The 27,354-nt window shown below is 51.9% G+C and overlaps 1 protein-coding gene across 1 annotated transcript in view; it reads left to right on the top strand.

Annotated features, from left to right (window-relative positions):
- APC2 (APC regulator of Wnt signaling pathway 2) overlaps nt 1-27,354 on the top strand; it is a 195,848-nt gene that overhangs the window by 82,921 nt on the left and 85,573 nt on the right. The window contains exons 3-7 of the mRNA XM_078669362.1: nt 5,666-5,827; nt 9,202-9,292; nt 12,797-12,995; nt 15,425-15,533; nt 25,441-25,554. Of these exons, the coding sequence (XP_078525488.1) occupies nt 5,687-5,827; nt 9,202-9,292; nt 12,797-12,995; nt 15,425-15,533; nt 25,441-25,554 (654 nt within the window). The 5' untranslated portion in view covers nt 5,666-5,686. The remainder of the gene's footprint in view (nt 1-5,665; nt 5,828-9,201; nt 9,293-12,796; nt 12,996-15,424; nt 15,534-25,440; nt 25,555-27,354) is intronic.

The following is a 27,354-nucleotide window of genomic DNA, read 5'->3' as shown; positions in this document are numbered from 1 at the left end:
GCACCACCAGCAGCACAGAGGCGCCCGGGTGCAGGGTGCAGGGAGACGTTGGGTGACCTATGGATTCCAGTGGAGATCTCCGGTTTAGAAGAAATCCTGCAGGCTTGATTGAAGAGTGTTCCTGAGGGCGACGACCAGCAAGAGAGGAGGGTTGGATTGCTGAGGGTTGCTTAGACACTGTCATTTGGGCCACCCAAGGCCGGGGCATCGGGTGCAGGGTTGTATTTGGGCCTCAGATTTTCTTACCAGCTCCGGTCAGGGAAACCCCTCATGTTGAGGCTTGTGGTGTCGGGTAGGAGGTCGTGGATCACCAGATGTAAGGTCAGGATTGTTTGGGAGACCTACTCGTGGTGTTGGGCCACTCGAACCCGGGCCATGAGCTATGGGTACAGAGTGGTTTAGAACTGCGAAGCCGTCTGGATCCGGGGTCTGCGTTGGGGAGTGAGACAGAAAGGGCTGGGCTGAGGCCACCCTCACATCCTATGCTCTGTGCTGCGGGTACAGACTGCACACGGCTACAACACGAGTGACCCGCTGGCAGTTGCATCTCCATATGGTGTGACTCCTGAAAAAGAAATGCACTCAGCAGCAAGGATTGGTTCCCCCCAAGTATCTGAGGACAAACTTTGAATTCAAATGGACACTCGGACACGCCAAGAGTCCCCAAAACTGGATAAAGTAGATCTGATGTCACTGATATAGTGCTAGCCTTTTGGTCTGTTGAAGCAGCGCGCTCCTGTGGACTGGACCAGAGAGCAGAGGCCAGGATCAGACCAGAGAGCAGGACTGGATCAGAAAGCAGGACTGGACCAGAGACCAGTGACCAGGATGACCAGAGAGCAGGACTGGACCAGAGACGAGGACCAGAAATCATGGACCTGGGCTGGACCAGAAACCGGTCCAAACCAGACACCAGAACTGGAACTGAGCATTGGACTGGACCGCAGGCCGGGACCGGAGCAGAGCATTGGACTGGACCGCAGGCCGGGACCAGAACAGAGCATTGGACTGGACCACGGGCCGGGACCGGGACAGAGCATTGGACTGGACCACAGGCCGGGACCGGAACAGAGCATTGGACTGGACCGCAGGCCGGGACCGGGACAGAGCATTGGACTGGACCGCAGGCCGGGACCGGAACAGAGCATTGGACTGGACCGCAGGCCGGGACCGGGACAGAGCATTGGACTGGACCGCAGGCCGGGACCGGGACAGAGCATTGGACTGGACCGCAGCCGGGACCGGAACAGAGCATTGGACTGGACCGCAGGCCGGGGCCGGGAAAGAGCATTGGACTGGACCGCAGGCCGGGACCGGACAGAGCATTGGACTGGACCTGAGGCCGGGACCGGGACAGAGCATTGGAGTGGACCAGAGGCCGGGACCGGACAGAGCATTGGACTGGACCAGAGGCCGGGACCGGAACAGAGCATTGGACTGGACCGCAGGCCGGGACCGGACAGAGCATTGGACTGGACCAGAGGCCGGGACCGGACAGAGCATTGGACTGGACCAGAGATCAGGACTTTGTCAGTGACCAGGATCAGAGATCAGGGAACTGGACTGGGTCAGAGATTACGCCTGGAGACCATCGATCTCGCTGGACCAGAAACCAGGGTCTTTGACCGCACCAGAGACCAGGACCACACCAGAGAGTAAATCTGGAAACCAGAGACCGGGCAAGACCAGCGATCAGGGGCCTGGACAGTAAAGCAGGTAATGACCAGACCACAAACAAAGAGCGGATTAGAGACCAGGACTGGACCAGAGACTAGGGCCCTGAACTGGACCACAGATCAGGACCAAACTACAAGCAGGGAACAGACCAGAGATCAGGACCGGACCGGCACCAGACGCTCTGCCCCAACAGTAAGACGTGATGGCCCAACCCCACTTCACCAGGAGTCAAAGCCTTGACAGAGGCCCTTTGCACTTCAGAGAGCTCGCAGTAGTGCCGGGTCACTAGCGAGCTCGCAGTAGTGCCGGGTGACTGGTCGCTGGTCATCTGGGCCTGAAGGACTGGTTCTGGGATTGTTACAAGGATGCCATGGGCCCTGGTGCCTCAACTGCAAAACCAAAACACGTTGATGGACGAATGCTCAAATCAATCTCAGCCATTAGTAATTACTCAGGGCCACGTTCCAATCCATCGTTTTCCGCCCACCATGCCACCTCAGTGTAGACCCAGCCATATGCCAATCAGTCTTGTCCCTGCTCCAATAGGAACAGTTCAGCCCGAACTGCCAGTACACGTCCTCCCTGAACCAAAATACAAGCAACCCAGGTCAGGTTCTGCCTTCATTTGAGCTCATCAGCCAGCTGCAGCTTGTTTCCAGTGACACAGAGAGCACGATGGATTGGATTTACCAGTGGCTGGGATTAATTCAAGTTTGATGCCCTACATGCGTTGGGTATCACCAGACAAGGGTTCCGTGTGAACTGTGTTACTGGCATGGAACCAAGTTGTACCCGGACGATGAGCCCTAACAAGGTTGAAGCCGGTCCTGGGCTTCTTGTGTTTCGGTTCAGGCAGGACCTGCCTTGCAGTTCGGACTGCTGTGTTTCCACTGAAGCAGGGCTCAGGATTGATTTGCATACGTCTGGATCTAAATTTAGGTGGTTTGGTGGGTGTTAGAACTGGCACCATTGGCACGAGTCTCCCTTCCATTTTTTGCTGTTATCTCCTGTATTTTTGCTATGTGTTTGCTGGTCTAGATGCTTTGGGCACTGTGCCACTGCTATTCAGTGCCAAAGTGCAAGTGCTCCCTATTGTAAATTGTTGTAATGGATTAGTGACTCCATGATTGGCTTATTTGGTATACATGTCAGACCCTAGTACAGTGCACCATGTGTGCCCAGGGCCTGTAAATCAAATGCTGCTAGTGGGCTTGCAGCACTCATTGTGCCACCCACAGAAGCTGCTTGTAAAGTGTGGCTCAGGCCTGCCATTGCAGAGCCCGTGGGCAGTCTGAGACTGCCATGTTGACTTGGCAAGTGCACACACTTGCCAGTCCCTAAACCTTCCCTTTTCTACATGCTGTTCACTCCTAAGGTAGGCCCAGGGTACCCCCATGGGCAGGGTGCATTGTATGTTAAAGGTAGGACATGCCCTGGTGTGTGCGGCATGTCCTGACAGTGAATTACAGCCAATTTTGTTTTTCACTATTGCAAGGCTATCTGTTCCCATAGGCCAGAATGGGCAGTTTGATTGTAACATCTTATAATCATAACTGACCCTAGCAACAAGATAGGAAAATAAAGTTTAGTATGCCTGAGCTCAGAATGTTAAAAATACATCTTTTAGTGTGGGTGGTTTTTGCATTCTGTGTTTGAAAATACCACTTTTAGAAAGTAGGCATTTTCTTGCCTAACCATCCAGTATGCCTCTGCTAGGTTTGTGTATTCCATGTCTGGTTTGTGAGTAACAGGGGGCTGGAGAGGGCTTTGGCTCCAGCAGTCTGATGGGTCAGGGCTGAATAGGACCTGCACTGAATAGAGAGTAGGGGGTGGAGCTTTCCTTTGACTGACCTGCCCCCTCATAGAATAGAGTAGGGGGAGGAGATATCCTTTCAGCTACCTGAGCCAGGTCTTCTTTCAACAATGCTGTCTCCACCTCCTACAAGGAAGCTGCACAGAACTGGTTTTGGCTGGGCGCAGACACCCTCTGCCTTCAGAGGACAAAGGATTTTGCAGTATAAATATCGGGGCCCAGAAAGTTAGATCACTTCTGGGAACCAAGACAAATCTTTGCCAAGAAGAAGAACCAAGAAAGCTGAAGGAGGAGACTGCCCCTGTGCTGTGCTATTTCTGGGGCTGGCCTGCAGTGGTTACTTTATTTGCCAAGGAAAGAAGAAGAGGACATTTGTGAACTTTTCATCATCTTGAAGAAGAATCTCCAAGGGCTAGAAGTGTGCTTGCGTCTTGCCTGAAGTCTCAAGGATACAAGACTTCACCACCAGCTCCCCCCTGAATTCCCTTGCTGGGAATTGAAGTGCCTACTGTTAAGTGGGGCCTACTGAGAAGACTGTGTGTCGCTGGGAGTTGGAAGTGCTCGCGCCGGGATGCCCCTGGGTAATCTGAGCGCGCTATAAATTTCATATAATAATATAATAATAATAAGTGTGAAGCATTGAGGAGAAGCGTGTTGCCGTCGCATCGCCGAAGAAGTGTGCTGCCGCCGCAGCTGTTCACCGTCGCACCACCGACGAAGTATGTTGCATCACCAGAGAAGCGTATCGCCGCCGCAGAGGTCGCCGTCAGATCACCGAAGAAGCTTATTGCAGGGCCTGTCATGGTTTAGAAGTTACCGAGTTCACCACATGGCCGTCGGACGTGCACGCATCGCATCCAACGTTGTCGCATCGCATCAAGGACACCATTTTGTCGCATCGCACTGGATAGTCGAATCGCATTGAGGCGCCATCTTGTCGCATTGTCACCAGGCCGCAGAAAGAAATGGCGTACCAACACCTCACACAGTAAGGAAGTGACGCATCACCTTCCCTGCGCAGCAGTAAGGAACCAACGCATCCACTTCCCTGAATGTAAGGAACGAGGCATCAACTTCCCTGCGACCCTTTTGTTTGTATTGCGTGATGCATCTAAGGTACTTTGAGAGTAAAGTGTTGCATTTACCATCTACATTGAACTAAGCTATTTTCTACCATTTTAAAGACTTATTTTTGATTACAGTATTGTGGATTTTGCCGTTTGGTCTTGTGTTAAGTCCAGTAAAGATTACTTATTTTTCTAAACTGGTGTGGTGTCCATTTGTAGTGTTTTCACTGTACTGCTGTATGTGTTCACAAATGCTTAACACACTGCCTCTGAGATAAGCCTGTCTGCTCGTGCCAAGCTACCAAGGGGGTGAGCAGGGGATATTTAGGAGTGTAGTCCCCTTACCCTGACTAGAACAAGGGTCCCTATTCGGACAAAGGTGCAAACCATTGCCAACTAGAGACCCCCATTACTATCAGTGGGTGAAAAACAATGGATTGGAATTCGCCCCTGATTAATTACCAGTGTCTGAGATTAATTCAAGCATTCATCCATCATATTTTGTATACTGCAGTTTGATGCCCTACACGCGTTGGGTATCACCAGGCAGGGGTTTCGTGCGCACTGTCTTACTGTTCCCGGCCGATGAGCCCTAACAAGGTCGAAGCCGGTCCTGGGCTCCTTGTGTTCCGGTTCAGGGGGGACCTGCCTTGCAGTTCGGGCTGGAGTGTGTCCACTGTAGCTGGGCTCAGGATTGATTTGCCTTCGGCTGGATCTAAATTTAGGTGGTATGGAGGGTGAAAAACAATGGATTGGAATGTTCCTCTGAGTAATTACCGGTGGCTGAGATTGAATCAAGCATTTCATCCATCACTGTATAATTGATGAGCCCGGGTGCAAGCAAGGACATGAACGCTCATTTCACTGCTGTTGGGGTAGTAAAACACAACAGGGTTCAATGGGCCCTTCGGGAGCTAGGCCCCTGTGCCACTGCACGTGCTGCACTAATGATAGCCGACAGTGTCAGTGGTTGTTGCAAGGATTGCCCATCTCCCCATGAGTTGTGAGCTTTGCAGGTCCTGCAGCCCCGGCTTGACCGGTGCCAGTATCTGACCCTGGGAGCCAGTCCTGGTTCCTCTCATTAACAACCCCTCCTCCTCTTCCTCAGCAGGCCCTGGGAGAGCTCAAGATGGCGGGCTCCGTGGCCTCCTACGACCAGCTGGTTCGCCAGGTGGAGGCGCTGAAGAAGGAGAACTGCCACCTCCGCCGGGAGCTGGAGGACAACTCATCTCACCTGTGCAAGCTAGAGAATGAGACCTCAGACATGAAGGTGAGCAGAGGGGAAGGCGAATGGCAGGTACAGGGGAGAACGCAAGCAAGAGGGCAAGAGTGCTGGCAAGAGGGGGAACTGCAAGCAAGAGGGGACATTGCAAGCAAGAGGGGAGAGCGCAAGCAAGAGGGCAAGAGTACTGGCAAGAGGGTGAACTGCAAGCAAGCGGGGAGATTACAAGCAAGAGGGGAGAGTGCAAGCAAAAGGGGAGAGTGCAAACAAGAAGGGAGAGCGCAAGCAAGAGGGCAAGAGTGCTGGCAAGAGGGGGAACTGCAAGCAAGCGGGGGGAAGTGCAAGCAAGAGGGGAGAGCGCAAGCAAGAGAGCAAGAGTGCTGGCAAGAGGGGGAACTGCAAGCAAGCGGGGGGAAGTGCAAGCAAGAGGGGAGAGCGCAAGCAAGAGAGCAAGAGTGCTGGCAAGAGCTGGAGTGCATTCAAGAGGGGAGAGCGCAAGCAAGAGGTCAAGAGTGCTGGCAAGAGGGGGAACTGCAAGCAAGAGGGGTGAGCGCAAGCAAGAGGGTGAACTGCAAGCAAGAGGGCAGAGCGCAAGCAAGAGGGCAGAGCGCAAGCAAGAGGACAGAGCGCAAGCAAGAGGGCAGAGCGCAAGCAAGAGGGTGAACTGCAAGCAAGAGGGCAGAGCGCAAGCAAGAGGGGGAACTACAAGCAAGTGGGGTGAGCGCAAGCAAGAGAGCAAGAGTGCTGGCAAGAGCTGGAGTGCATTCAAGAGGGGAGAGCGCAAGCAAGAGGTCAAGAGTGCTGGCAAGAGGGGGAACTGCAAGCAAGAGGGGTGAGCGCAAGCAAGAGGGTGAACTGCAAGCAAGAGGGCAGAGCGCAAGCAAGAGGGCAGAGCGCAAGCAAGAGGACAGAGCGCAAGCAAGAGGGCAGAGCGCAAGCAAGAGGGTGAACTGCAAGCAAGAGGGCAGAGCGCAAGCAAGAGGGGGAACTACAAGCAAGTGGGGTGAGCGCAAGCAAGAGGGCAGAGCGCAAACAAGAGGACAAGAGTGCTGGCAAGAGGGGGAACTGCAAGCAAGAGGGCAGAGTGCAAGCAACAGGGCAGCGCAAGCAAGAGGGCAGAGCGCAAGCAAGAGGGCAGAGCGCAAGCAAGAGGGGGAACTGCAAGCAAGAGGGGTGAGTGCAAGCAAGAGGGCAGAGCACAAGCAAGAGGGCAGAGCGCAAGCAAGAGGGCAGAGCACAAGCAAGAGGGCAAGAGTGCTGGCAAGAGGGGAGAGGGCAAGGAAGAGGGGACGTTGTAAGCAAGTGGGGAGAGTGCAAGAGGGAATTGTGCAAGCTGGGAGAGTGCAAGTGCTCTGAGAGCACAAGCTGGAGGGGTGAGCGCATGAAGGAGGGGAGAGTGTGGGAATCACACGCTAGGGGAAGGAGAAGGCTGGCCTCACATGTCTGCTGGGAGCTGCAAGGAGTGTGGAGCTCCCACGAGACCCCCAGAGTAGGGACTGTCCCTGCCTTCCTAAGGGATCAACTCTGTGAATCGTTGGCGTCCCCATCCTAGCACACACTGCTTGGAATGCAAGGGCCTCTCACTAGTCAGTGCCCACTCATACGCATTCCCATTGGCTGGCAAGAATGTGGTGGTATTCCAGTATGTTCTAATGGACAGTGGGTGCCTCCAGCCAAAGTGACTTCAGCCTCAGAGTTTAAAGGGCTCTACGACTGCAGTGCACAAAGATGTCAGGCTTTGGTGTACAGACCCACATTATTTCAGGGTCAGAGCAGCCTTAACAGCTGTGTGGCAGAGGGTTGTTTTTCAGCTGGTATATAGTAGTAGCTGCTCTCTGATGAGTGGCACCTGGCATTTAGTAGCTGCTCTGGTCTAGATGGGTGGGTTAGCTGGCATGCGGCAGGTAGCTGCTGTCGGTCAGATGGGTACATTACCTGGCATGGAGTAGCTGCTCTCTTGCAGACAAGTTGGTTAGCGGGTATGTATTACCTATTATTCAGCAGAGGGTCAGTTAGTTGGCATTCAGTATTTGCTCTCTTAGATGGGTGGGTTAGTTGGCATGTATTTCCTACTGTGTGACAGGCAGTGATCTTGTTTAGAATTGGCGCAGGGGTCATGTTTGGTACTAGGATTGGGCTTGACATTAGGGCCTGGTTTTGAGGATTGTATGGTATAAGGGTTGGACGTGGGGCTGCATCTGGCTTTGGGCTAAGCTTGCCTGTGGCTTTGCATTAGGCCTGGAGTTAGGCCTGGGCGTTTACATTTTACTGAGGCTTGAAATTAAGCTTGGTTTTGGCCTGTCATGAGGGATTGATGCTGGGGCTTGACATTGTGGCTGGCCTGAAGCTGGGGTTGAGGGTGGGGAATGGTGTTGGCTTGACATACTAGGGCCTGGCATTGGAGGGGAATGGCATTTGATCTTGGTGTTATGTTGGTGTTGGTTCGATGTTGGGGCGTGGCATTAGGAATTGGTGCAGAGTCTTTCCATACTGACATGATGTTAGGGCTTAGCGTTGGGTCTTGGTTTTGGGGTCTGGCATTGGGATTTGGCGTTGGGTCTTGGCAGTGAAGTTAAGTTTGGCATTAGCACTGGCATTGGCAGTTGGAGTAGGACTTCTGCGTTAAGACTTGGTACGATGTTGAGACTTGGCATCGGGGTCTGGTATCGGGCCTAAGCTTTGGGGTCTGTTGTGGCTTGGCGCTGGAGTGCTGGGGCTTGGCATTGGGTCTGACGTTGTGGCTTGGCATTGGGTCTGATGTTGGGGCTTGGCATTGGGTCTGATGTTGGGGCTTGGCATTGGGTCTGATGTTGGGGCTTGGCATTGGGTCTGATGTTGGGGCTTGGCATTGGGTCTGATGTTGGGGCATGGCATTCGGGTCTGGGCTTAGGGCTTGGCATTGGCATATAGTGTTGAAAATTTGTATAGTTGGCCTGGAAGTCAGGCTTGGCCTTGGGGGTCTGACAATAGGACAAGGCATTGGTGTATGACATTAGGGCTTGGTATTGGGGTCTGGCGTTGGGCCATGGCGACAGGGCTTAGTATTGGCATCTGGTGTTGTGTCTTGGCGATGGGCCTTGTCACTAGGGGGTCTGTCCTTGGGGCTTTGTGTTGGGTTCCGGCATTGAGCTTGGCACTGGGGTCTGATGTTGAAGCTTGACCGTGGGTGTATGGCAATATCGTTTGGCACTGATGTATGGCATTGGGGATTGGCAATGAGGCTTAGCACTGGCGGGGGCAGGGTCTAGCATTAATGTCTTGGCTTGGCCATGGCATCTGGCTGGAGGCTTGATCTTGTGGATTTGGCCGTGGGGTCTGGCAGCGGGGCTTGGCATTGATGTTTGACATTGGGGTGGCACTGAACTGGCGTTGGGCTTCGGTTTCATGCTGTTTCCCTCTCTCACATGCTGTCACCCTTTCAGGAAGTGTTGAAGCACCTTCAGGGGAAGCTGGAGCACGAGGCGCGGGTGATGGTGTCTTCCGGACGCACCGAGGTGCTGGAGCAGCTGCGAGGTGAGTATCCTTGGCCGTCACAGGGCTCCGTCCACTGGCTCTCTTCTGTTGCTTATGGTGCAGGGTCTTCAGTGATGGAGCAGTCTCGTCGCTGGGTGTTGTGTCCTCACCGACATTAAGGGGCAAATTTACCAGGACTTTATCTCCGCTTTTTTGGCTTAAAAAGCCAAAAAAGCGGAGATAAAACTATCACCCTATTTACAAGAAGGTGCTAACATGCATATTCACATGTTAGCACCCTTTTCCCCAACGTCTCCCTTTGCATCTCTAATGAGATGCAAAGTGGGCGCCACTGGGTTTACCCCGGATGGACAACCTTGCAAATATCGCTGATGTTCACATCGCGCTATATACAAGGCTGCCCCAGCATTTTAGCAGACGTTTTTGGAGAAAATAGATGTTTTCTCCAAAAACTAACAACTGCTAAAATGCAGACTTACCTATCCCCAACATTGGGGTTTATTATGCTGATACGGCCCTGTGGGTCGTATCAGCAAGGTTATCGCCGTTTTGCAGGGAACATCGCAGGAAAACCAGTGATGTTCCCTGCAAAAGGGCGATAACCTCGCTATCTCTGGAATTTTTATTGCCCTGGAGTAATGCGTTGTTAATAACGCACTACCAGGGCGATAAGTACCATAGATGGCGATAATATAATTATCGCTAAGCATGATCAGCAATAATTATCGTTGGCCGTTGTTAATATGCCCCCAAGTCCGTTGAATGGGATGATAGTAACACCAGATATTTACAGAGCTGTATAAAAGCAACCTTATCATTGGGCTGCAGAGCTCTGGTTAACTGTAAGATGTGAATACAGAGGGTGCAGTCTCACCCTTGGGAGAGCACGGTTTGCTCTAAGGATGATGCTGTGCTCTCACTAAGGGAGCTGTGCACTCACTGAGGTTCCAATGTCCTCTCTGAGGGTTCTATGGCATCTCTAAGGGTGCTGTGTCCTCTCTGAGGGTTCTATGTCATCTCTAAGGGTGATGCGTCCTCACTGAGGGTGCTGTGTCCTCTCTGAGGGTGCTGTGTCCTCACTGAGGGTGCTGTGTCCTCACTGAGGGCGCTGAGTCCTCACTTAGGGTGCTGTCTCCTCTCTGAGGGTTCTATGTCATCTCTAAGGGTGCTGTGTCCTCTCTGAGGGTTCTATGTCATCTCCAAGGGTGCTGTGTCCTCTCTGATGGTTCTATGTCATCTCCAAGGGTGCTGTGTGCTCACTGAGGGTGCTGTGTCCTCACTGAGGGTGCTGTGTCCTCACTGAGGGCACTGAGTCCTCACTTAGGGTGCTGTGTCCTCTCTGAGGGTTCTATGTCATCTCTAAGGGTACTGTGTCCTCTCTGAGGGTTCTATGTCATCTCCAAGGGTGCTGTGTCCTCTCTGAGGGTTCTATGTCATCTCCAATGGTGCTGTGTCCTCTCTGAGGGTTCTATGTCATCTCCAAGGGTGCTGTGTGCTCACTGAGGGTGCTGTGTCCTCACTGAGGGCGCTGAGTCCTCACGTAGGGTGCTGTGTCCTCTCTGAGGGTTCTATGTCATCTCTAAGGGTGCTGTGTCCTCTCTGAGGGTTCTATGTCATCTCCAAGGGTGCTGTGTCCTCTCTGAGGGTTCTATGTCATCTCTAAGGGTGCTGTGTCCTCTCTGAGGGTTCTATATCATCTCCAAGGGTGCTGTGTCCTCTCTGAGGGTTCCATGTCATCTCTAAAGGTGCTGTGTCCTCTCTGATGGTTCTATGTCATCTCCAAGGGTGTTGTGTCCTCTCTGAGGGTTCTATGTCATCTCTAAGGGTGCTGTGTCCTCTCTGAGGGTTCTATGTCATCTCTAAGGGTGCTGTGTCCTCTCTGATGGTTCTATGTCATCTCCAAGGGTCTTGTGTCCTCTCTGAGGGTTCTATGTCATCTCTAAGGGTGCTGTGTCCTCTCTGAGGGTTCTATGTCATCTCTAAGGGTGCTGTGTCCTCTCTGAGGGTTCCATGTCATCTCTAAAGGTGCTGTGTCCTCTCTGAGGGTTCCATGTCATCTCTAAAGGTGCTGTGTCCTCTCTGAGGGTTGTATGTCATCTCTAAGGGTGCTGTGTCCTCTCTGAGGGTTCTATGTCATCTCTAAGGGTGCTGTGTCCTCTCTGAGGGTCATCTCTAAGGGTGTTGTGTCCTCTCTGAGGGTTCTATGTCATCTCTAAGGGTGCTGTGTCCTCTCTGAGGGTTTTATGTCATCTCTAAGGGTGCTGTGTCCTCTCTGAGGGTTCTATGTCATCTCTAAGGGTGCTGTGTCCTCTCTGAGGGTTATATGTCATCTCTAAGGGTGCTGTGTCCTCTCTGAGGGTTCTATGTCATCTCTAAGGGTGCTGTGTCCTCTCTGAGGGTTCTATGTCATCTCCAAGGGTGCTGTGTCCTCTCTGAGGGTTCTATGTCATCTCCAAGGGTGTTGTGTCCTCTCTGAGGGTCATCTCTAAGGGTGTTGTGTCCTCTCTGAGGGTTTTATGTCATCTCTAAGGGTGCTGTGTCCTCTCTGAGGGTTCTATGTCATCTCTAAGGGTGCTGTGTCCTCTCTGAGGGTTCTATGTCATCTCTAAGGGTGCTGTGTCCTCTCTGAGGGTTCTATGTCATCTCTAAGGGTGCTGTGTCCTCTCTGAGGGTTCTATGTCATCTCTAAGGGTGCTGTGTCCTCTCTGAGGGTTCTATGTCATCTCTAAGGGTGCTGTGTCCTCTCTGAGGGTTCTATGTCATCTCTAAGGGTGCTGTGTCCTCTCTGAGGGTTTTATGTCATCTCTAAGGGTGCTGTGTCCTCTCTGAGGGTTTTATGTCATCTCTAAGGGTGCTGTGTCCTCTCTGAGGGTTCTATGTCATCTCTAAGGGTGCTGTGTCCTCTCTGAGGGTTCTATGTCATCTCTAAGGGTGCTGTGTCCTCTCTGAGGGTTCTATGTCATCTCTAAGGGTGCTGTGTCCTCTCTGAGGGTTCTATGTCATCTCTAAGGGTGCTGTGTCCTCTCTGAGGGTTCTATGTCATCTCTAAGGGTGCTGTGTCCTCTCTGAGGGTTCTATGTCATCTCTAAGGGTGCTGTGTCCTCTCTGAGGGTTCTATGTCATCTCTAAGGGTGCTGTGTCCTCTCTGAGGGTTTTATGTCATCTCTAAGGGTGCTGTGTCCTCTCTGAGGGTTTTATGTCATCTCTAAGGGTGCTGTGTCCTCTCTGAGGGTTCTATGTCATCTCTAAGGGTGCTGTGTCCTCTCTGAGGGTTCTATGTCATCTCTAAGGGTGCTGTGTCCTCTCTGAGGGTTCTATGTCATCTCTAAGGGTGCTGTGTCCTCTCTGAGGGTTCTATGTCATCTCTAAGGGTGCTGTGTCCTCTCTGAGGGTTCTATGTCATCTCCAAGGGTGCTGTGTCCTCACTGAGGATGTGGTGTCCTCATCAGCAGGGCTGTGTCACACCTGACTGTGCTTTGTCCTCATCAATGCTAAGTTACCCCCACTGTACGGTGATTTGATGTGTCCGTATTTCCCCCTCAGCTCTGCAGATGGACATCACAGGACTCTATAACCTCCAGTTTCCTGCAGCCCCCCACCTGATGGGCTGTGAGGGTCCCTGCGGTCCTGTTCAGGGGCCCGAGGAGAGCCCCCCACACTCCTTCCCCCTGCAGAGTAAGGGGAGCCTGGGGGACCTGAGCCGGGCTGCTGTCTTGCACTTGGAAGAACTCGACAAGGAAAGGTGAGTGCAGCCTGCCACTCGGGGACACACACCCTGGTGACGTCGTTACAGTGTTCATCGCATGACATTGCTCCTTTCTTAGGGTGTCCGTCACGTGACTTCCCCCCCCCATCCTCAGGGTGTCATCATGTAACCATTGCTTCGTCTCAGTGTATGTTCTGTGCCTTTCTCTCTTTCTCAAGCTGTCTGTTGCATGGCTGTCTCTCTGTCCCCAGGGTGTCTTTCGTGGGTGTCTGTTCTCAGGGTGCCTGTTGCACGGCTGTCTCTCTGTCCTCATTTTACTGGCTGTCTGTTGTGGGTGTCAGTCTGGTACTCGTCTCTCCATGGTGTCAATCTATTACCGGTCCCATTTTCCGCATCTCCGTCTGGTCCCTGTCACTCCAGGGTGTCTGTCTAATATGTGACACCTCCCTCCTTCAAGGTCTGTCAGCGCTTGTCATTCCGGGGTATCATTCTGGTAACTATCTCGTCTTTAGTTTGACTGTCTTGTACCTCTCTCCAGCCTGTCATTCTACTACCTGTTTCTTCTTCCTCAAGGTGTCACTCTAGTACCCCTCTCTTTTTCAGGGTCTCAGTAAAATACCTGCCTCTCCCGGGTCTCAGTCACCCACCTGTCCTCTCCCCTCTCACAGACAGGTGTTTCTCTTCTGTTGTTTCATGGCCCCACTATAGTACATGTCTCTTCAGGATTTCAGTCTAATATGTGCACATTCACCCTCCGGTACTTGTCACTTTTTCTTCTGCAGGGTGTCAGTCTTACACATGTCTCTTCAGACTGTCAGTCTAGTTCCTGCCTCTACTTCAGGGTGCCCTTCTTTTACAGCTTAGAACCTTTTGGTTCTTCCTCAGGGTGTCATTCTGGTGCCCCCTCTTCTCCAGGGTCTGAGTCTAGTACCTGTCTTTTTAGGATGTCAGTCCAGTACCTGTCTTATCTTCAGGGTGCTAGAGTTGCACCTGTCCCTTCAGGGTCTCAGTTTAGGGCCTATCTTTCCATGATCTCAGTCTAGTACCTGTCTCATCCTCAGGGTCTCAGTCTAGTACCTGTCTCTTTCTCATCCTCAAGGTGTCAGCCCAATGCCTGTCTGTTTCTGGGTGTCTGGTACCTGGATCTCCAGGGTTTGTCTATTACCTGACTCTTGTTCCTCAAGGTGACACTCTAATATATGTATTTTCTTAAAGGTCTCAATCTAGCACTTTAGCACCAGTCTCTATAGCGTCTCAATCTAGTACCTATCTTGTTCTCTTCCTCAGGGTGTCAGTCTTGCGCCTGTCTGTTCTGGGTGTCAGTCTGGTACCTGTCTCTCCAGGGGGGAACATCCTTTACGACGCGGATGTTACCACGCGCTACCATTACGACGCGTCTCTTACAACGCAAGTCGTAACCACGACTTGCGCTGGAGGGCGCTCAAGGACAAGGAATAGTTAATTTACTATTCCAACACCTTCCCTACTATCCACGGGGACTGGTGTTGGAATAGTAAATTAAACTATTCCTAAGTCCGCACCCTACAGCGCAAGTCGTGGTAACGACTTGCGTTGTAAAACACGCGTTGTAACGGTACGCGTGGTAATAGCCCGCGTCGTACCGTCATACATCCCTCTCCAGGGTGTTCGCCTAGTACATGTCCCTTATGGGTGTTAGCTTAGCACCTGTCTCTTTCTCTTCCTCAGGGTGTCAGTCTAGTACCTGTCAGTTTTGGGTGTCAGTCTATTGCCTGTCTCTCCATGCTATCATTCTAGTACCTGTCTTTCCAGGGTCTCAGTCTGGTACTTGTCTTTTCCTCTGGGACTCATTCTAGTACCTGTCTCTCCAGAGTGTCAGTGTAGTACCTGTCTATTTCTCTTCTTCAGGGTTTCACACCAGTACCTGTCTCCTCTCTGGTGTCTCAGCTGAGTGCCTGTTTCTTCAGGGTCTCCGTCTAGTTTTCTTCAGGGTTTCACACTAGTACCCGTCTCCTCTCTAGGGTCTCACTCGAGTGCCTGTTTCTTCGGGGTCTCCGTCTAGTATTCTTCAGGGTCTCACACTAGTACTTGTCTCCTCTCTAGGGTCTCAGTCGAGTGCCTGTTTCTTCAGGGTCTCCGTCTAGTATTCTTCAGGGTCTCACACTAGTACCCGTCTCCTCTCTAGGGTCTCAGTCGAGTGCCTGTTTCTTCAGGGTCTCCGTCTAGTATTCTTCAGGGTCTCACACTAGTACCCGTCTCCTCTCTAGGGTCTCACTCGAGTGCCTGTTTCTTCGGGGTCTCCGTCTAGTATTCTTCAGGGTCTCACACCAGTACCCGTCTCCTCTCTAGGGTCCCAGTCGAGTGCCTGTTTCTTCGGGGTCTCCGTCTAGTTTTCTTCATAGTCTCACACTAGTGCCCGTCTCCTCTCTAGGGTCCCAGTCGAGTGCCTGTTTCTTCGGGGTCTCATGCCTCTCCCCCCCTCACAGGTGCTTCTTGCTGAGTGAGATGGAGAAGGAGGAGAAGGAGAAGGTCTGGTACTACACCCAGCTGCAGTGCCTGTCGAAGCGCCTGGCGGAGCTGCCGCACATGGAGACAGTGAGTACACACTTTTGGGTCAGGCATCGCACTGTGGGGGTGGGGAGTGTGTGTAGGGCGAGCTAGAGTGCACACACAGGCGCTCACTGACGTCGGAAGGAATGTAAGTCACATAAGGCTGAGGTGGTGGTAGGGGTGGATAGTAAAATTCAATGTATGAACACTTGTGGCCTCCACCAATACTAGCACCATGATGATCGGAGGCCAGGCTTTGATTGGTGTTCATGCAGGCTGCCTAGTAATTCCCTTATACTGCTTGACCCCCTTGCATGCACATAAAAAATAACTGCTTCAAGCCATGCCTGCCACTCAGTGTTGTACCCGTCCGCAGCAATAACCCACCCATGACCAACTGAACAGGTGTAGAATCACTGAGGAGTTCTGACACTTGACGCTGGCCAAGGGGGGACTTTCAATTCTCTCGTAGGGGATGGATTTCCGTGTATAGTCATAAGCACTGAATAGTCCCTCCCACGTGCGGGGACACAGGAGCACTTTTTCCAATATATCTTCTTAAGTGTATATGTTTGCCTTTCTTCAGGAAGGCCTGCAGAGTCACTTCAGAAAGAAAAAGACGATGCAGCCGATAGGAGAAGGCTACAGTGGACCAATTCTTCATCTTGTACTTAAAAAAGGAGGCCAGGAGAATTATATGAGTATACTTTTATGATGTTTTAGTCTAACAGCATAAATATCATTCACAAACCCTTTTTCAATAGAGCATAAAGATGAAGGGAAGCAGGACAGTGTAGCCCCATCGACTGTTATTATATGAGTTAAAACATAGAGACTGTGCCTTTAAGAACTCAGGGACCACCAGTATCCCATCATGCTGAGCAGGTGGCAGTTGCTTCAGTTCTTTGTTTCGGATCCTTCTGACAGGACCCTGGAGCATTGAGCTTGGCCATATTTTGGCTTTTTTCCACAAAATTCTCAGTTGAAGTTTGGTGACAACCTTTTTATTGGTCTCTTCCTGCCTTTTTCTGTCTTTTCCTGACAGAAATTAGAAGTTTTTCGACAGAAAAATTGTATCTCTTTTTGACAAATGGCCAAGACAGACCCTCATGAGGTGTGTATTCTCTGCCTCCCAGAAAATGATGTTCCTGAGTCTTGCCATCACTGCAGGAACTTTTCGAGACATAGCCTGAAAGACAGAGAGAATATTCTCCTGCATGGTACTGAGGAGAAAAGACGACAACACAAACAATCTCAAAGTGGGACCTCAGGGCGAGGAGAGGGTCAGACCTCTACCAGGGCTGTGTCATCTGTCTCAGGAGGGCATGCCAGGACGAAAATGGCAGACAAATGCCATTTGTCCTGGTCAATATTGAGAGAATCGATGTAGAGGAGAGGAACAGCACTGACCTGTTCACCATCTATCCATGGCTCGACATCGAGGAAGTACTACAGGTCAGCATCAAGTCAAGGGATGTTGACAACAATTCAGTCGACAGGCAGACCTCGTTTGACGTCAAGGAGCCAATCAAGTAAGAGGCCACCACAACGCTCACCGTTGAGAAGCCAACCGATGTTGAGGTGCCACCGAATATCGTCGTCGACACGCCGATGACAATAGGTTCACGTCGAGACTGGTTGACAATGAGGACTCTCTCAGCATCCTCAAGACTACAGGAGGCAAGAAGGAAGAGGAGACGTATTTATTCCTCTCCAGATTTGGGGTATAAAGGACATACAACCCTTCGAGGGACGCACCATGTTCTCCTCCGCCAACGTCATCTCTGCCTCCTCCCCCTTCTCCACCTCCACCTCCACCTCCTCCACCAAACAACATCAGCACCAGTCACTCCATCACCGAGGCTCACACGTCAGTCTGGATCGCACCATCATTATAGGCGCCACCATCACAGCTCAAGGCGCTCATTTACTTCATCCAGGCGCGCTCTCATCGTCACCATTCACCACGACGGTCTCGGTCCAGACACACTACGGAGACATCCTCCACTGCTACAGGACTTTGCTCTCCCAACTCTTTCCGACTCCCCACCTCCACGTATATCACCAGTGGATGATATCACCACATTTCAAGAGGTCTTGGCGCGGTGAGCTGCAAAACTTCACTAGAAACTTTGAAACATTGTGCCAAATCGTATGTGAACCTAGAAATTGCACGAATAAAAAGGCTGGTCTGATAAAAACTATAAGTTAGAAAAACCTTTAGAAAAGTTGTGTCGAAGATGTGCATACAAAGGACAAATCGTAACAATGTGCAAATATTGCGATGTCAATTCCAATGCCAATGACATCAACAATCTTTGAAACCCTTCAACATGGATCAGCATCAAGACCTTTGCTGCAGCTAGTGCCAGGACTATTGGAACCGACTAATGACCTCTTCTTGGCACCAGTCTCTGTCAAGCCAGCTCCGTCCACGCTTCAGAAAAATACACCATCCGAGCAGGATTCTGACTTTCTCTTCAGGAAAACTTTGCTGAAATCCTCAATGAAGGATTACTGCTTTCCAATTGAGTCGTTAGTGCTGCCGCAGATTCTTCCCTACTAGCGGCACAGCGTCGCTCTCCGAAGGGCCTCTTGGCTTTGCCTTACCTCCCTCAAGCCGGAATCACAGCAGAGAACATTAAATCTTCTATTCGCCGGTACGACTCTATTCAGAAACCACACTGACGATGAGATGGCATGAATGAAACCAGGCACGGAGACTCTGAAGACAGTCGGCTTAGAGAGTCCCAGAGAGCAAAGGAGATCTTTCCGTCCCTACTAATGCTGTTAGTATTCGCAGAGGGTTCAAACCCCTCAGGGGGGATGCTAAGAAAGTGGTGGACAGGAACAGCACCAACAACCTTAAAAACCATACCTAAGGAAGCAGCCCACGGATAGATCCACCCAGCAGCCTGCTCAAGGAGGCAAACAAAGATCCGGGTCAAAGCCCTGAAATACTACTTCTCCCTCTTCTGCCACCCACTCCGTTGCGGGGAAGCATATCTTGGTATCTGACAGAGTGGCAAAACATAACAAAAGACACCTGGGTTCTGCATATTGTTCAAAATGGATATTGTCTCAGGTTCACCCGTCCTCCACCGTCCATCCCTCCGAAACCATCCAGTTACCAACTCCAGCTGTTACGATCAGAGGTGAGTGTCCTCTTGCAAAAGAAAGCGGTGGAGCCCGTTCCTTACCAACAACGGGGAACAGGCATTTATTCCTGGCACTTTCTAGTGAGAAAGAAAGACAAGAACAAATTCAGACCTGTACTCGATCTCAAAACAGCCCACAAGTGGATTCAGCGAGAATGCTGTCATTACACCAAACCTATCCCCAATTACACCAGGGGGATTGGCTTTGCTCCATCGACCTTCAAGATTCATACTTTCATATTCCAATTGCCCGAAAGCATTTGAAAGTTCTTGAGGTTCGTAGTGGGGACAGACCACTGTCTGTACCAAGTGCTTCCATTTTGTCTTAAGTCAGCACCCAGAACATTCTGCAAGTGCATGGCAGTGGTGGCGGCCCATCTCAGGAAGCACAAAATATTTGTCTTCCCATTCCTAGATGATTGACTAATTAAGGTGTCAACGTCTCAGGAAGCTCAGCTTCACTACAACTGGACTTGCAGTCTCCTTCAAAGGTTAGGCCTTCATGTCAGTCTCACAAAGTCAACATCTGTCCCGGTTCAAACCATGCATCATCTTTGAGCCTCCAAAGACACAATACAAGCAAGAGTGTGTCCTTCGGAGGAGAGAAGCTTATCAATACTTCAGAAGTGTCGCACTCTGATGACAGCTTCCTGTTCAATGGTCAGAATAGTATCCTCTCTCCTCGGTGCAATGTCTTCCTGCATTTTCATCACACCGAATGCCCGTCTCCAAGTGCGAACTCTGCAGGAATGTTTCAAGGACCTGTGGGATCAACGGACAGGCAAATGGGAAGGCAAGATAGGCCCATCCCGTCATGCGAAGCTGTCCCTGAAATGGCGGTGCGCTCCAACAAACTTGCTTCGAGGGAAGCCTGTTCATCTGAAGATTCCTCCTCAAACAATAGTGATGGATGCCTCAACTGCTGGGATGGGGAGCCCACATGGATCTCCTCCAGATCCAGGGGAAGTGGTCAGAGAGAAAAAATACATATATCAATCTCCTGGAGCTACGCACAGTCCATCTAGTGCTGAAGGCGTTTCACCTGTCGTTCAGATCCCACTCCCTGCATTTTCAGACAGACAATACGACCACCATGTACTACCTCAACAAGCTGGGAGGGGCAACACCCAGGCCCCTTTCACACAAAGCTCAAACAATCTGGAAATGGCTCATAGCGTGGGAGGCACCTATCACTGCAACTCACCTACTAGGTGTGCAAACTGCACAGGCAGACTCTCTCAGCAGGCTTCTACAAGACAACCATGAGTGGCTCTTACACTACAACATCCTGCACTACATCTTTCAGGTGTGGGGCAGCCTAGCCATCGACTTTTCGTCACTGCAGAAAAAAAAATGCCAGAACTTTGTTTCGAGGAACTTCCAGCCAGGGACACTGGGGAATGCCCTGTGGATCAACTGATCTGGCAGATTTTTTTACGTTTTTTTGCAGATTCCCCTGATTTCATTCATCCTCATCAAGCTATGTACAAAATGGGTCGCACTCCGACTCCACCCACCAGCAGGTGTGCCCCAGGAGCATCATGGTAGATGCAGTCTTTAGATAGCGTGTGCGCTATATCGATGAAAAGTGTGTTGTAGCAAGGTTGCAGCACCAACTCTGGACACCGGTGTTTCGGAATAGTTGTTCCTCGTCAGCAGAGTGTAGGTTATTCGGGGTTAGCTGTGCAGGCTGCCAAGTGTTCACAGGTAGATACCTCTCACGGCGCGGGTGCGGGATCCGAGCTCGTCAGCTCAAGCTCGAGGGAGCCTATAAATGTACAAAATGGGTCGCACTCCGACTCCACCCACCAGCAGGTGTGCCCCAGGAGCATCATGGTAGATGCAGTCTTTAGATAGCGTGTGCGCTATATCGATGAAAAGTGTGTTGTAGCAAGGTTGCAGCACCAACTCTGGACACCGGTGTTTCGGAATAGTTGTTCCTCGTCAGCAGAGTGTAGGTTATTCGGGGTTAGCTGTGCAGGCTGCCAAGTGTTCACAGGTAGATACCTCTCACGGCGCGGGTGCGGGATCCGAGCTCGTCAGCTCAAGCTCGAGGGAGCCTATAAATGTACAAAATGGGTCGCACTCCGACTCCACCCACCAGCAGGTGTGCCCCAGGAGCATCATGGTAGATGCAGTCTTTAGATAGCGTGTGCGCTATATCGATGAAAAGTGTGTTGTAGCAAGGTTGCAGCACCAACTCTGGACACCGGTGTTTCGGAATAGTTGTTCCTCGTCAGCAGAGTGTAGGTTATTCGGGGTTAGCTGTGCAGGCTGCCAAGTGTTCACAGGTAGATACCTCTCACGGCGCGGGTGCAGGATCCGAGCTCGTCAGCTCAAGCTCGAGGGAGCCTATAAATGTACAAAATGGGTCGCACTCCGACTCCACCCACCAGCAGGTGTGCCCCAGGAGCATCATGGTAGATGCAGTCTTTAGATAGCGTGTGCGCTATATCGATGAAAAGTGTGTTGTAGCAAGGTTGCAGCACCAACTCTGGACACCGGTGTTTCGGAATAGTTGTTCCTCGTCAGCAGAGTGTAGGTTATTCGGGGTTAGCTGTGCAGGCTGCCAAGTGTTCACAGGTAGATACCTCTCACGGCGCGGGTGCGGGATCCGAGCTCGTCAGCTCAAGCTCGAGGGAGCCTATAAATGTACAAAATGGGTCGCACTCCGACTCCACCCACCAGCAGGTGTGCCCCAGGAGCATCATGGTAGATGCAGTCTTTAGATAGCGTGTGCGCTATATCGATGAAAAGTGTGTTGTAGCAAGGTTGCAGCACCAACTCTGGACACCGGTGTTTCGGAATAGTTGTTCCTCGTCAGCAGAGTGCTCCTGGGGCACACCTGCTGGTGGGTGGAGTCGGAGTGCGACCCATTTTGTACTTTGATAGGCTCCCTTGAGCTTGGGCTGACGAGCTCGGATCCCGCACCCGCGCCGTGAGAGGTACATACCTGAGAACATTTGGCAGCCTGCACAGCTAACCCCGAATACCTACACTCTGCTGACGAGGAACAACTATTCCGAAACACCGGTGTCCAGAGTTGGTGCTGCAACCTTGCTACGACACACTTTTCTTCAATATAGCGCACTCGCTATCTAAAGACTGCATCGACCATGATGCTCCTGGGGCACACCTGCTGGTGGGTGGAGTCGGAGTGCGACCCATTTTGTACTTTGATAGGCTCCCTTGAGCTTGGGCTGACGAGCTCGGATCCCGCACCCGCGCCGTGAGAGGTACATACCTGAGAACATTTGGCAGCCTGCACAGCTAACCCCGAATACCTACACTCTGCTGACGAGGAACAACTATTCCGAAACACCGGTGTCCAGAGTTGGTGCTGCAACCTTGCTACGACACACTTTTCTTCAATATAGCGCACTCGCTATCTAAAGACTGCATCGACCATGATGCTCCTGGGGCACACCTGCTGGTGGGTGGAGTCGGAGTGCGACCCATTTTGTACTTTGATAGGCTCCCTTGAGCTTGGGCTGACGAGCTCGGATCCCGCACCCGCGCCGTGAGAGGTACATACCTGAGAACATTTGGCAGCCTGCACAGCTAACCCCGAATACCTACACTCTGCTGACGAGGAACAACTATTCCGAAACACCGGTGTCCAGAGTTGGTGCTGCAACCTTGCTACGACACACTTTTCTTCAATATAGCGCACTCGCTATCTAAAGACTGCATCGACCATGATGCTCCTGGGGCACACCTGCTGGTGGGTGGAGTCGGAGTGCGACCCATTTTGTACTTTGATAGGCTCCCTTGAGCTTGGGCTGACGAGCTCGGATCCCGCACCCGCGCCGTGAGAGGTACATACCTGAGAACATTTGGCAGCCTGCACAGCTAACCCCGAATACCTACACTCTGCTGACGAGGAACAACTATTCCGAAACACCGGTGTCCAGAGTTGGTGCTGCAACCTTGCTACGACACACTTTTCTTCAATATAGCGCACTCGCTATCTAAAGACTGCATCGACCATGATGCTCCTGGGGCACACCTGCTGGTGGGTGGAGTCGGAGTGCGACCCATTTTGTACTTTGATAGGCTCCCTTGAGCTTGGGCTGACGAGCTCGGATCCCGCACCCGCGCCGTGAGAGGTACATACCTGAGAACATTTGGCAGCCTGCACAGCTAACCCCGAATACCTACACTCTGCTGACGAGGAACAACTATTCCGAAACACCGGTGTCCAGAGTTGGTGCTGCAACCTTGCTACGACACACTTTTCTTCAATATAGCGCACTCGCTATCTAAAGACTGCATCGACCATGATGCTCCTGGGGCACACCTGCTGGTGGGTGGAGTCGGAGTGCGACCCATTTTGTACTTTGATAGGCTCCCTTGAGCTTGAGCTGACGAGCTCGGATCCCGCACCCGCGCCGTGAGAGGTACATACCTGAGAACATTTGGCAGCCTGCACAGCTAACCCCGAATACCTACACTCTGCTGACGAGGAACAACTATTCCGAAACACCGGTGTCCAGAGTTGGTGCTGCAACCTTGCTACGACACACTTTTCTTCAATATAGCGCACTCGCTATCTAAAGACTGCATCGACCATGATGCTCCTGGGGCACACCTGCTGGTGGGTGGAGTCGGAGTGCGACCCATTTTGTACTTTGATAGGCTCCCTTGAGCTTGGGCTGACGAGCTCGGATCCCGCACCCGTGCCGTGAGAGGTACATACCTGAGAACATTTGGCAGCCTGCACAGCTAACCCCGAATACCTACACTCTGCTGACGAGGAACAACTATTCCGAAACACCGGTGTCCAGAGTTGGTGCTGCAACCTTGCTACGACACACTTTTCTTCAATATAGCGCACTCGCTATCTAAAGACTGCATCGACCATGATGCTCCTGGGGCACACCTGCTGGTGGGTGGAGTCGGAGTGCGACCCATTTTGTACTTTGATAGGCTCCCTTGAGCTTGGGCTGACGAGCTCGGATCCCGCACCCGTGCCGTGAGAGGTACATACCTGAGAACATTTGGCAGCCTGCACAGCTAACCCCGAATACCTACACTCTGCTGACGAGGAACAACTATTCCGAAACACCGGTGTCCAGAGTTGGTGCTGCAACCTTGCTACGACACACTTTTCTTCAATATAGCGCACTCGCTATCTAAAGACTGCATCGACCATGATGCTCCTGGGGCACACCTGCTGGTGGGTGGAGTCGGAGTGCGACCCATTTTGTACATCCTCATCAAGCTGTCCCACTCAAAAGCCAAGAGGATCCTATGAGCCCTGGGGTGGCCACGTCAATGGTGGTTCACGACCTGCTTCACCGGTCCGTCCACCCACATCTCAAGCTGCCATGCAGACCAGACCTGCTAGCAAAATTCGGAAGTCAGATTGCACATCCCAATATCTTTTCTTTGAATTTGGGGTCAGGGCTCCAGAGCTAGTGCAATAAAGAAACTTGAATCTACCGCAGCATGGTATGGACGTCCTCAGAGAGGCTAAGTGGCCGTCTCCATGTTCCTCATATGCCTTCGAGTGAAAGAGATTCTGCTCTGCATTTGGCGTTCCTCTGAGAATGTGGACCCTTTATCTTGACCGGGAGATGTCATTCTTCAATACTAACTCCATCTGGACAAATCTGTCTCGCAATTCTCTTCTATAAAGGTTCAACTGGCAGCCCTTTCTGCCTACAGAACATGTCCTTCACAAACCTCTTTTTTCAAAATCTCCATCATCAAGGGTTTTCTAGAAGGGCTGAAGAAGGTTTTCCCTCCCATTAGGCATCCTTCCCCTCCCTTACAGCTTAACATTGTTCTCTCTTGTCTTATGCAGGATCCCTTTGAGCCTATTCACAAAGCCCCCTGCAACACCTTTCTTGGAAGACAGCTTTCCTTGTAGCGATAACTTTCACTAGTAGGGTTAGCGAGATGCAAGCGCTGTGTTCTCACGAACCATACCCAGTCTTACACTCGAACAAAGAGGTTATGAGAACTCACCCAAAATTCCTCCAAATGTTTTTTCGGATTTCCATGTTAATCAGACCATATCTTTACCTACATTCTTTACGAATCCCTCTACTCCTCATTTCCTGGATGTGAGAAGAGTTTTTATATTCTATGTCGATAAGACATGAGACATGCACAGATTGAAGCAGCTGTTTATCAACTTTGGTCCCGTCTGTACGGGATTAGCCATTTCCAAACAATCCGTCTCCCGATGGATAGTTTTCTGCATCCTCTTCTGCTAGCAGAAAGCTAACAAGACTCTATCAGCTAAACTTAAAGCGCACTGGACTGGAGGTAAAGCGGCAACTGCTATTTCTATTCCAAATATTTGCAGAGCAGCCATGGTCATCACACACAACATGGAAACACTTCTCACATAAGATCTACACAAAGACAACACCCTTCGAGCTACACACTGTGCATGGTGCAGCGTGCTACTCTTGTAGGCAGCGCTTCAGCGTCCCACATAGGGGTAGTAAGCGCTACATAAGTGTGGCAGTACAATACAATACCTTCTCCCAGAACTCTCTTGGTCCACCTTACCCTCTGTTTCTCTTTCTCCGCCTACTCTTCCTGTCCCACTTCTCTTTATTCATTTCTTCCCCTGCCTCATTGTCCCCTTTGTCTTCCTTCCCTTTCTGTCCTCCTCCTTCCTATCTCGCTGTCCCCTTCTCCTTCTGCCCGTGTCTTCCCCTTCATCGCTCTCTGGCTCCTTCTCCTCCATACTTTTCAATCCCTTCTCTTCCATCCCTTCCTGCCCTGCTTCCATCTCTTTGCCCTCCTCTCCTCCGCCCCTCTCTGTGTCCCTTCAGTTCTCCATGCAGATGGACTTGATCCGGCAGCAGCTGGAGTTCGAGGCCCGGCACATCCGCTCGCTGCTGGAGGAGAGGTTCGGCACCTCGGATGAGATGGTTCAGAGGGCGCAGGTAAAGTCCGGCTCTTATCTCTGCCTCAGCGTACCTCACTGCTGCCTATGACATCGCCCGTGTACCTCACTATTGACTCTGACATCCTCACTGTCCCCTCACTCTACTTCCATGAAGCCTACAGTTCTGGCATGCATTCACCCTTCTTGTTCTATCATCTCTGATGCTCCTGTCACCCCACATGAATATTTTATGTCATAACCCCTGTTACTTTCAGTGTACCTCAGTATACCTCACCCAAGCCTTTTATTTGATTACCCTGCACTATCAGCCTCACCCTCCTCTCTGACCCTCGCTCCGCTGTCTGACCCTCTCTCCGCACTCTGACTGTCACCCTACTTTCTGAGGTTCACCCTGTACTCTGAGCCTTCCACTGTAGTCTCAGCTTCACCGTGCACTCTGAACCTTACACTGCACTCCGAGCCTCACCCTACTCCCCAGATCTCATTATTTCCTTTGACACTAAATAAAGCACTCTAAGTCCCACACTGCACCGAGGCTCACCCTGTGCTCTCAGCCTCACCCGCACTCTAAGCATGCCTGAGCCGCACACTGCACTCTCAGCCTCACCTGAGCCTCACACTGCAGCCTCAGCCTCACCTGAGCCTCATACTGCAGTCTCAGCCTCACCTGAGCCTCACACTGCAGCCTCAGCCTCACCTGAGCCTCACACTGCACTCTGACACCCACCCCCAACCTAAGCCTCAACTCATACTCTCAGCCTCACCTGAGCCTCACACTGACTCTCAGCCTCACCTGAGCCTCACACTGCACTCTCAGCCTCACCTGAGCCTCACACTGCACTCTTAGCTTCGCCTGAGCCTCACACTGACTCTCAGCCTCACCTGAGCCTCACACTGCACTCTCAGCCTCACCTGAGCCTCACACTGCACTCTCAGCCTCACCTGAGCCTCACACTGCACTCTCAGCCTCACCTGAGCCTCACACTGCACTCTGACACCCACCCCCAATCTAAACCTCAACTCATACTCTCAGCCTCACCTGAGCCTCACACTGCACTCTCAGCCTTACCTGAGCCTCACACTGCACTCTCAGCCTCACCTGAGCCTCACACTGCACTCTCAGCCTCGCCTGAGCCTCACACTGCACTCTGAGCCTCGCCTGAGCCTCACACTGCACTCTCAGCCTCACCTGAGCCTCACACTGCACTCTCAGCCTCACCTGAGCCTCACACTGCACTCTCAGCCTCACCTGAGCCTCACACTGCACTCTCAGCCTCACCTGAGCCTCACACTGCACTCTCAGCCTCACCTGAGCCTCACACTGCACTCTCAGCCTCGCCTGAGCCTCACACTGCACTCTGAGCCTCACCTGAGCCTCACACTGCAGCCTCAGCCTCGCCCGAGCCTCACACTGACTCTCAGCCTCACCTGAGCCTCACACTGCACTCTGAGCCTCACCTGAGCCTCACACTGCACTCTGAGCCTCACCTGGGCCTCACACTGCACTCTGAGCCTCACCTGAGCCTCACACTGCACTCTGAGCCTCACCTGAGCCTCACACTGCACTCTGAGCCTCACCTGAGCCTCACACTGCACTCTGAGCCTCACCTGAGCCTCACACTGCACTCTCAGCCTCGCCATGCTCTCTCAGGCTCACCCTGTGCTCTCAGCCTCACCCGCACTCCAAACATCACCCAGTACTGTCTCACCCTGCACTCTGACACCCAACCCCAACCTAAGCCTCAACTCATACTCTCAGCCTCACCTGAGCCTCACACTGCACTCTCAGCCTCGCCTGAGCCTCACACTGCACTCTCAGCCTCGCCTGAGACTCACA

The sequence above is a fragment of the Lissotriton helveticus genome, chromosome 12 (genome assembly GCF_964261635.1).
Source record: "Lissotriton helveticus chromosome 12, aLisHel1.1, whole genome shotgun sequence".
Classification (NCBI taxonomy): Eukaryota; Metazoa; Chordata; class Amphibia; order Caudata; family Salamandridae; genus Lissotriton; species Lissotriton helveticus.
The sequence above is the reverse complement of the archived record's forward strand: the minus strand, read 5'-3'. Positions and strand labels throughout refer to the sequence as shown.